The sequence below is a fragment of the Perna viridis genome, chromosome 8 (genome assembly GCF_037379345.1).
Source record: "Perna viridis isolate PV_CMFRI_1.1 ecotype Kerala chromosome 8, ASM3737934v1, whole genome shotgun sequence".
NCBI lineage: Eukaryota > Metazoa > Mollusca > Bivalvia > Mytilida > Mytilidae > Perna > Perna viridis.
This window is the reverse complement of record NC_142452.1, coordinates 41,304,638-41,315,723: the sequence shown is the minus strand read 5'-3', so window position 1 is coordinate 41,315,723 and position 11,086 is coordinate 41,304,638. Positions and strand designations below refer to the sequence as shown.

The 11,086-nt window shown below is 32.9% G+C and overlaps 1 protein-coding gene across 1 annotated transcript; it reads left to right on the top strand.

Moving 5' to 3' along the window:
* The first annotated feature begins 265 nt into the window (after positions 1-265).
* On the top strand, positions 266-11,052 carry LOC148610533 (uncharacterized). Its single transcript, XM_088595651.1, has 4 exons — positions 266-336; positions 683-1,063; positions 6,769-6,864; positions 10,592-11,052. The coding sequence occupies exons 1-4, from the start codon at positions 306-308 to the stop codon at positions 11,050-11,052; spliced, it is 969 nt and encodes a 322-aa protein (XP_088451777.1). The 5' UTR covers positions 266-305.
* The last annotated feature ends 34 nt before the right edge of the window (positions 11,053-11,086 follow it).

Here is an 11,086-nt window from a genome sequence, read left to right as displayed (position 1 = left end):
TATTACCTTTTTTGCAAAGTTAATTTTTGGTTGTTCCCTCTGCGGGTCTCGAATTAGTAACGTCGTAATATCTATGACAACATCACAAGCATAATTATATATGCGTTACAAAATGTTTTAACTGGTACAATTAACGAACATTTTGAACAGGAACCGTTTGAATAAATTTTACGCCGGAAATGCAATGCTTAAAATACATTTTTCAATATGTTTTTTGCAAGGTCTCATTAAAGTTTGTTTCCTCATTTCCGTCCAATGTGTGAATACTTATAATAGTATACAATTCAAGAGTTTACAAATCGATTATGGGCTTGTTATGGACTGTTATGTTTGAAGGTCAGTTACTTATCGTTGTTTTGTAAGACTATGCTTTTTCTGATTATTCAGTGTCGAGGCTAGGGTGTAAATTGAAAAACAAAAATGAAAAATTAAGGCGGAGGCTTTTCATGTTTTTTTTTTTATATTAAGTGAGATTGAAAATTATAAGCTATACACTCTATATAGCTCCAAATTAAAATAATTTGTTTGAACAATTTTAGTATAAAATTGCTATTCGAACTTGAAAATAATAGTTCAACAAACACAGTACAAATAAGCTCTTTATTACAATATGTCATTGTTCCCTATTTGTAATTCAATTGCACTTCAAATGCTTCATCCATATTTAACTTCTCTTTTTCAGCAAGGAAGAGGAATCTCATTCTGCATTTCTGGCTAGCAAATAGTTGGTTGTTAGTTGTTTCAGCCTGCAGTGGAAAAATATGTTTAGAATGGAAAATATCGGAACAAAATCTCATTCTAAAATGTAAAATTAGAGGCGCTAAACACTTGGTGTCTATCTATGACCAAACTATGACGCTACAGGGAGATTGCTTTCCGTCTCATCCGACCAACTCGCAGGCATGCGGCTCCTTGCGTCAAGGTGGTCATATGTACCGATTAAAGGAGTCGATGGATTTCATTTTTGAGCTTATCAATATCACCGACAAAGACATCAGCGGAGAATGGTCATGCCGACATGGTTCGAGAATAGATGTTGCTTTTGCTACAGTAAATCTGACAGGTAATATTGTACTAGAACTAACTCCAAGTCTTTGTACCAATTGACCAAATATAAAAATGTTTTAAAATGTAAATCTTTGCTTTACAAACTATAATTTTCAGCGTTTTAAATTTTTATTTTTATTTATTTTTAAAAAAGGCAGGTTATACATGTATACAAGGTTTGCCCGGAAATGAATTTAAGAGCATGCCTTTAACGTACATATACACTCATATTCCGTATTCGTATTTGGCAAGTTTCATGATCGGCAATTATAATTGACTTAGTTGTCGCCCATTCGGCAAGGCAAAAGAAAAATAAAATAAAACTATTGCTTTCAGTGCAAACCCATTTTTCAACTTATGCTCCTTGTGAACACATCTTAAGTAATTAAGAAGTTTTATGTATTAATCTTTATTTTTTTGCAACTTTCAAAACATAGGATCCTGCGACAATTCTGGGAAAATTTTACCCTTTAGCCCCATCACTATTTAAAGAAATTAAAAAGTGGCATTTTTTGAAGTTCAAAAATGAAATATCTTTCAAATTATTTTAAATTGAAAAAAAAACTATTAAATCCAAAAAATCCAATGGCTATCGGTCTTCACTTGGTTATAAATTGAAAAAAAAGGCGAATAAAGTCATAGTACCCCCTTTTTTAAATTGTCTGGATCTGGCGCTGAAAGAGTAACCAAGGAACCATGAGTATAGTGAACATCAAAAGAATCAATCGAGGGACGGTGACCAGACATGGAAAACAGACACACACAACATAAAACATGAATAACAAAAAAAAACAAAAAAAAACATATAAACGTACAAATCAATAAAAATAAATAAGCAACTCGGACTCCACCAAAACCGGGAGTATTGACCAGGTGCACTGCTAGGATTAAGCGTCCTCTGCTTTTTAAGATACAACCACCGAGTTGCTCATAAAAAGTCAAGTGCGAGGTAGACGAAAGAGGAAAGGAGAACTATGACACTCTGAATAAATCGACTCTCATGGTGTAGATGGATAACGAATCCACGAGTTCATGATGATACATACAACTTCTGTCTGCTTTATAGCCTAAGATGAAGTATGGAAGTTGAATAACATTGAATTAAGGACCTACAAATAACAATGATAAAAAAGGTGGGGGCTTTTTGCAAAATTTTTAATAAAATCAATAAAACAAATAAACTAAAAAAAAAGGATTAAATTGAAAAATGTAAAACTGTGACCCAACTGAGGATTTCGTTATTTGCTTGTTAACTGCAGCAGTACGTTTAAAAAAGTAAACGGCATTATCATCAAGTGGATAACCCCTTTTACTGGTTAAATGGCCAGAAAAAATCAAATATCTTTCTATGGCAATTCATGACGTTTGTTTTCTATTTTCTTGTTATTATTTCAAAAACAACGAGACCAATTTGAATTAAACTCAATATAAATATTTGTCAGGGTATCGTTCCCAGGACTGATGTGGGGATTATTTATCCGTCGACCACCATAACCAGCGTAACTTAAAATAGACTGTAGGGGTCAAACAGCGGTTGTATCCAAACTTCTCCTAAAACATTTGGTTTAGACACATTCTTATATACATTAAAATATTCAGCAAGATAAAGTGTATCTAAGGTTAACTTTTCGTTAAATTATGCTGACCCATGCTTTAGACAAAGCTTTTTTGACGTATTTTTGTTTACCACATTCTTAAGATCTAAAATCTTCTCCTATGAAGCTATCAACAAACATGCATTTACGTTGTGCACAGATGTGCTTTGAGGAATTTTTGATCCGTTGACAAACGTGGCTGTCGTTTTCAAATATAGGCCGTTGATGTAAAACAGCAGCTTTAAAAAAATCAGAAATCGTTTGATTTTGGCAAATTCTTACTCGAGTTCTAGTATTCAGCATGAAGTAATATTTTCGGGATTTTTTGTTTGCTAGAGTTTTTCCGTCTTTTTATTGGTTTTTGCTTCCTTCATTTTAAAGATCTATTCGTCTGAAGCCTCAACTGCCTTTGTTCTGAAACTATATAGAGTTTATGACCACAATGTCCTTGAAAAATGATGGCTCAGCATGCAGTTACGAGGATTGCCATAAGTAAAGGTTTTATCAATTGATGAACATTTTGTTCCAGACGAAAAGAAACACAAAAGACTAAATGATTTCAAATCTACAAGTAAACCATTCGCGTTCCATCCCGATGGAGTTGTTGTATCTTTGATATATTTGCCATACCTATCCTCGTTAAATCTTTACAGCCTCTTGTTTCCTATTATTGTGGTGTTCAACATATTATCTAAATTACTTAATTACTATTACTTAATTTAACTTCTTTTTTCTACCTTTCAAGACCACAACCATTAAAAAAAACATCTTACAATTTTGACCTATCGAAAAGATCCATCAATCGACTTAACGATTTCTTTCTCTATCTATTATGGTTTTCAAGATATTGGCCGAAACTGCAAATCGTGATTTTTGTCTTTCACTTACTTGTAAAATAAAATAACTGGTGATCATAAACATAATCCAATCCATTTAACTTCCGTTTCCGTCTTCGTTATTCCACCCTAACGAAATCCTCCATTGGGTAAAAGTTTTTAGTGGAGTCCGAGTTGCTCATTTGCTTTTGTTACTTTGTATGTATTATTCAAATTACTTAATGTTTTTTGTTGTGTATGTCTATTTTCCGTGTTTGGTCTTTGTCCCTGGTTTATATTTTGCTAGAACCTTGGTTCCTTTTTCTTTTTTGTCATATCACAACTCATACGTTATGTCAGAGCTTTTCGTATCGCGCTAACTAATAGGCTTCTGGAACATGGTTATGTTGCTACAATATTGAAGTCATCACTACAGAAGCTTTATGGTCGTTATCATGAACTCGTGGACCGTTACGGTGTATCTATCTGTGCCATGAAACTGATCTGTTCAACGCGTCAGTTTTCCTTTCCTCTTTCATCTTCCACGGACTTGACTATTTATGAGCAACTCGGCGGGTGTTTCTAGAAAAGCAGAGGACGCTTACCCTACCGGTGCACCTGGTCCATGGTCCCAGTTTTTTTGTGGAGTCCGAGTTGCTTTTTTCTTTTGTTAGTTTGTATGTATGATTTTAGTTACTTTATGTTCTTTGTTGTATATGACTGTTTTCAATGTCTCGTCTTTGTCCATGGATTACATTCATTTGATTACCGCTATAACCTTGGTTCCCTTGATTACTCTAACCAAAGATCAATTCACGGGAGGTAACAAATACGGCCATAAATTAGTATTGTAATTGACTTCTCTCCCATTGACAACAAATCACCTGGATGATACTGTTTCTTCAAACAATGTAAACAAAAAATACCTACCACCCCATTGCATTTTTCAGTAAAAGCATATCAGAAAAAAATGAAACAAACTACGGAAATATCACTCCAAACACATATTTATTAGTGTCTAAGAATTAACGAGAAAGGTATTGACTGATGTGGAAATGGTGGTACGCATGTATGAAAAACACCCATGACTTCAGCAAAACCCTTATAATGTAGCCCAATTTATTCATCATGACAATGGAATTATATTCAATGTGTGACACATGAATATGATTAAATGTACCATGAGTATTTTATTTCTTTTCTTTATTGGGTGTAAAGTCCACAAATACTAGTCGTTACTACGATGCTTGAACAAACACGATTTAATGTAGCTAAGATAAAAAGCCTTAGATTAAATTACTTTGTACTGTGTGCATATCTTTGTATTTTACTATAATACACACAATTAAAATGGACCAAACTTTTGACAATGATAGTGTATAAACGTATTAATTTCACACACACATGTTAAGGTCCTTTTATTTTTGTCTCACACCTATAAACTTGACTTGTAAACTCCACTGTATATTGGTGTATCAATTTCAACGAAGAAAATTATAAGGAAAGCTTTTCAAATTGCAAAAAAAAAACAAAACAAAATTGCAGTATATTACATCATGTACTGCTGCTTGTATTACTAAAAGCAAGAATTACATTGAAGCGGTATTGTATTTGCTTTATGACTCATGATGGTTATTTAAGTTTTATTATTAAAATAAAAAACAACAAGCACATATAAGACAAGTGTCATCAAGGGAACCAAGGTTATAGTGGTAATCAAAAAATGTAATCCTGGGACAAAGACCAGACATGGAAAACGGACATACACAACAAAGAACATAAAGTAACTAAAATCATGCATACAAAGTAATAAAAGCAAACGAACACCTCGGACTTCATTAAAAACTGGGAGCATAGACCAGATGCACCGGTAGGATAAGCGTCCTTTGCTTTTCTAGAAAACCCACCGAGTTGCTCATAAAAAGTCCGGAGTAAACGGAAGAGGAAAGAAAAACTATGACAAGTTGAACAAATCAGTTTTCATGGCGCAGATGGATACACCGTATAACGATCCACGAGTTCATGATGACGACGACCATAAAACTTCTGTAGTGATGGCTTCAATCTTGTAGCAGCATAACCCTGTTCCAGAAGCCTATTAGTTAGAATTCTAGCGCAATACAAACAGTCTGCGTAGTTTCGGCAAGCTCTGGCATAATACAAGAAACAGACATATTCTTTTTGGACATTAAAATTGTGCTACATTCAGACTTTTAATGCCAAAATGGACCATGACAAGTTGATAACAGAGTTTTCATCAGTAATCAGAAACATGGACAATTGTTTTTAGTCTAAATATCCTCAAAAAGTACATGTTTATCAATAAAAAAATTCTTTTTTTTCATAACACAAAGAAATTGTTTTCCCTAGATTGCAATGAACCTCATAAACATTTAAAATGTTTTGGTTCAGTTAAATCCATTCGTTGCTTTGCTCTGTTTCCTTCAACTACATGCACATTATGCACTATGAATTAAGTACTACCAAATAGTTTTTGTTAACTTAAGGTCGAATTCTACACAAGAAATAGTTTACTTAGTGTATCTTTACCGCCTTTGTTTGCGTTCAGTTAAATCCATTCGTTGTTTTGCTCTGTTTCCTTCAACTGCATGTACATTATGCACTATGAGTTAAGTACTACCAAATAGTTTTTGTTAACTTAAGGTCGAATCCGATACAATAAATAGTTTACTTAGTGTATCTTTACCGCCTTTGTTTGCTTGTCAAGTAAGGCTACACAAAGTGCATACCCTACGTCTTGAGTATAGACAAATAGTATAGCCACACATGGAACAAGAGTTAAAATGTAATAGTTTAACCGGAGATATCTCGTACTTTGTTCCATATTGAATTTATATTATACATAAACCTTTAAAATTTATACGTTTAATCGCAATTCAAAATTCGGATATAGTGTAATAAAACTTTAAATTGAATCATTTGAGGTCAACGAATATATTTTAACTGTTTTTTTTGCGAGCGTTGGACCCAATCATACTCGCGATCTTCTGGATTAGTGGTTTACCTAAATGATAAACAAACGCCAAACAAATGTGTTGTATCTGATTACACTGAATACACAAATAATAAATAGACAGTTATATGTTACCACAATGTAGGGTAGACACACATAAAATATATGTTGATACTTTGATACAATGTAGACTGAAAGAATTGTATCTTCAGCAAATGAGATACGTACTCTAAAAACAGTATTGTTTATTATATATTAATTAGTCTCTTATATGGAATGTTTGTAAAAATGACTAAATAATATCTTGCACTAGAAAATAACTTTTTTCATTCTTTAGGCACAACTCAAGTGGTAGTGACAACTTCAAAACATGCAACAGATACAAACTATCATTCACATGCTACAACAGGTGATACGATGAATACACATTACGGTAAACTTTCAACTAATAGAAAATGATGTATGAGACAATGGGGGTATGGGGCAAAGTGTAGAGACAATGAGGCAAAAAACGCATGAGACAGGGAAATCTACTAGTATGTTGATCATTGATGGTAAACATTTTGTTTACTATAACTATTAACGTAAAATTATGTATTAAAGAAATAATGATATATAATTTTTGTAACGTGCATAAAACCTGTTTTAACGTGGATTATGAAAGTGTTATGATATGGAAGAAATGGGGTATGTCGAAATGAATAATGGGGAATGAGCATGCAATGTGGCATTGGAAAAAAGGGAATAGGTATATTTATATCTGACGAGAGTAATCAAATAAAAACTGAAAATCAATGCTATACATTTATTTTGCTAAAGTTTCTTATTGAACATTTAAAAAAGAAACTGTGTTAGCTTCTACTTTTCTGTATACATTTCAACATATATGTTATATATATCCGATGAACTTGTTTATTCCGATTGTACTGGTCGAATTTATACAGTTCCGAAAACGTATTATGAGTTGGCCGTCAAAGTCGTTTTAGTAGAAGCTAAGATAAAAATAAAGAGACTTTAAGTCGGCACATTCAGCTTTGAGATATAAGGATTACTATGGCATCGACTAGTAACGACGATTATATGGGTCTTAGTGATAAACCCACCTTGAATGAACAATTCCAAATTACTTTAGCTTAAATAAATTAAGAAAGTCTGTTTTTTTCTGAAAATATTACAACTATCCATAAAGGACAACATTAACACTTCGATGAACTATTTACAGGCCCCTTGGACAATGAAAAACATGGTAGGGGCAACCCTCCGTCAACAGAGTCCTCGCTACTCAAACAAAGTAAAAAAATGTCCACATGCAACCACATCGTTAAACACATCTTACTTTTACAATTAAATAAGTACATATAGCCGTAAGAATATGCTTAAAACTTCTATCCATGAATTCATTCGAATGTGAATAGTAACTCCGACTTATCTAGATTCTTTAAGGTCTAAAGTCCAGTACATGTGTATTTGCAGTCACTTGTTAAAACTACAACTAACTGCCCGAAACTTGTCTCGATTTCACAAAAGGTCGTAAGTTTAAAGTTGATCGTAGTAATGATGTCATAAACTAAAATAGCATTGTGACGTCATGATTTACGATCAATTTCACACTTACGACTTTGTGAAACCGACGCCTTAATAGCATAATCTACACTGTAAGTTAAACGTATTATTCACTCACGTTCGAATATTAGCCTTAATATGATCAAATATGCCGATACAATATAAAATACAGAAGTGCGCCAATACGGGATTTAGCGGTCAAAAATGGGATTTTGCCGTCCACTAAGGCTTTTGTACGTCCAATATGTCATATTGGCCTAGACCAATATGATATATTGGACTGGTTAGTCAATAAAGGTATAATTTCGTAAGGTTTCCAACATTTACTGATTTATTGGTCTTTGGCTAGCAATATTGGACGTCGGCTATATATTTCTATTTTCCCCTTCCGTAAGGTAGATCATACGTTATTAGACGCGGGATTATTTTTTTGTCATGTTGCAAAATCATATAGACACACATATTTTCTATAAACTAATATTGTTTAAAAGGATGTAAAAAATAATATATCTGAATTATTTCAAATGGTTTTGTGACATAAAAATTAGAATGAATAAATATAAAAAAAAATATAAAAAAAAATAAAAAGCCTCATTCAAGGGGAGATAATTCGCGGGAAAATGTTCTATTAAAATGTATAGAAAATTCGGTGCCCCCACCAAAGTTTCGTTTTTAAATATGACAGAATGTCAGTTATGTGTCCTTCATATAAACGTAGAAGACATTTAATTTAGCTTTTTTTTTTAAATTTGTGAAATAATGAAAATTCCTTACAGTACCCATATAAAAAGCATGATTGAGCAAATATTTTACTGTGAGGCTCAATTATTTCAAAGAGAAAGTTCGCTGACATGTTTTTTAACATCAAAATTCTAAAGTATATGTTCATTTCACATAAGAAAATTTATCTACTACAATTATTATGTATGATATACCATAACTGAACGTGAACGTTGTTTGATTGCTACATATATGCCACCATGCACAAAATCGTTCTTGCTTGTATAGTGTGACAGTATTACATCATATTGAAATAACTAAAAGTACTGTTATGAAATAGTTCAGAGATGCCATTAAACCAGTTCTGAAATTTTATTTTCTGTAATACGGAAGATATATTTACAGAATAAGTAATTATTGTGAGTAAAATATCACAAAATTCAAATTGCCTAAGGGTAGGTACATGTATATGAACCAATAGAACTGATATTTCTCGTGCGTAGGAGAGCCGCAATATCTGCACTGAAGAACCAACAATAAAGTATCAAAGTCACCGAAGCGTTCTTAATCAGGGGGATAACTCACAAATGAATAGCGTTCTGAATGTATGGTGTTGACATCAATTGAAAAAGACAACTTTGTCAGCTGAATACATATCTCTTACCCATTACATGGATGGAATAGATGTAAATGGAAACTTCATGAGAAACGAGATGATGTGGAATCATTTGCAAAACTCTCATTTCAAAGTGACAATATACCAGTGACTCTATCCTATACAGTATAAATTTCACGGTTGACCCGTAATCTTTTTATATGTTATTTTTACACTCACTTTTTAGGGTAATGAATATGCTCTCAAATAAAGTCAAAGAAGGGGTATGCTCATTTGTAATATCGTTATATAATCATTATCACAATTTGAATGGGTGATATTTAGTTTCCATTTCACGCCAGACATTATTGAAAAACAGCCAAAATCGACGATTATCGTTTTTTTACCCATTTGCCATGTGACGTCTCCCGCTGCCGGAGCGAGGCACTCTTATCCCCCATGGGCACCTGACTTACGTTTTTGTGGGATTCCATAAGTGCTTTGGTTTTTGTATGCCGTCTTTATTTGTTTATTTTCATTTTTTTCATGTGGTTAAATTGTATTCAGTAGGCTACATTGTGTTATTTATGAATCATCTTTGATCCTGGTTTTCACGTTTTGGTCATGTTTATGGATTCTGATGTCTCTGAATTGACCTTTGGTTTTGATGCGACGGTATTGTGTAAATATGTAATAAGACACGTTTTGGATATGAACACATTTTCAAATTGTACTAGTTCCATGTTCAAGATAAAACCAATATATTTGCCATATTTGTGTCTATTTTTCCCGTTATTTCTTTCGAATAAAGCAAATATCATGCATCGTTGTGACATTGTTAAGATTTACTAATTTAATAGTAAAACAACTCATATCCAGTTGGCCAACTTAAGGCTCAATAATAAGTTTTGATTGGATAATGTATGCCCTTAAGAAACTAATTGTACAACGGATACATTGATATCGAACATGATATATGAGACATTTGATGCTAAGGTAACATATGCTCCGAAAAGATAACTATATCATTTGTTAAAAATTCATATGAATTAGTAGAAGTTAAAAGAAACAACTAAGCTGTATGACATTTCATTTATCTTAAAAACAATCTTAAGCTAAATATAGAACAAACAATGAAATGAGATAGACTGCAAAAGAATGGATCTAATAGTTACTTGGGGATTAAATGAATTACTATAAAAAATAATGACTACATCATTGATCACGAATTGCTTATAAGAGAAGTAGTTGTTTTATTTTAAACGCTATTTTTTCCTTTTAGATGCAGTTCTTCAGTTCTTAAAAGAATATCTGAAATACATTCTACCCGGATTAGCATTTTTGTTCATTGCATCAATGATAATAACTGCTGTGATTAGCAGGAGATGCAAGGGAAGATGGAATCCAAGGACTGAAGTACAAAACATTACACAACTGGAAGTGATTTCACTCTCTCGTTGTTCGTCGGACGACGATGTTTCACCTAATTACGACATCATAAATGAACAGGAAATGTTGTCGGAGATCAAACTGCGGCGCATAGAAATAGACAGGCAATTTGATATATTAAGTTCAAAAAGATGGAAATCCTTGACGGCCCCCGAAAATCTATATCTTGATGTTGTAGATTCGGATCATATGATTGAAGCGAATTCATACCAAGAGTTACATGGTTTTGTGCCACAAGTCGAAATACATACATATTCCACCCTAAAGAAAATGTTTCGAAGAAATACATTATAATAAACCCATATTGGCAATCAGTATTTGATTTTGA

What these genes read in the sequence shown, in the direction of transcription:
- LOC148610533 (XM_088595651.1), top strand. Translation starts at nt 306, where the DNA reads ATGGGCTTGTTATGGACTGTTATGTTTGAAG. An exon ending in ATGGACTGTTATGTTTGAAG is followed by an intron (nt 337 to 682) that starts GTCAGTTACTTA and finishes TCTCTTTTTCAG; the next exon opens with CAAGGAAGAGGAATCTCATT. An exon ending in TACGATGAATACACATTACG is followed by an intron (nt 6,865 to 10,591) that starts GTAAACTTTCAA and finishes TTTTCCTTTTAG; the next exon opens with ATGCAGTTCTTCAGTTCTTA.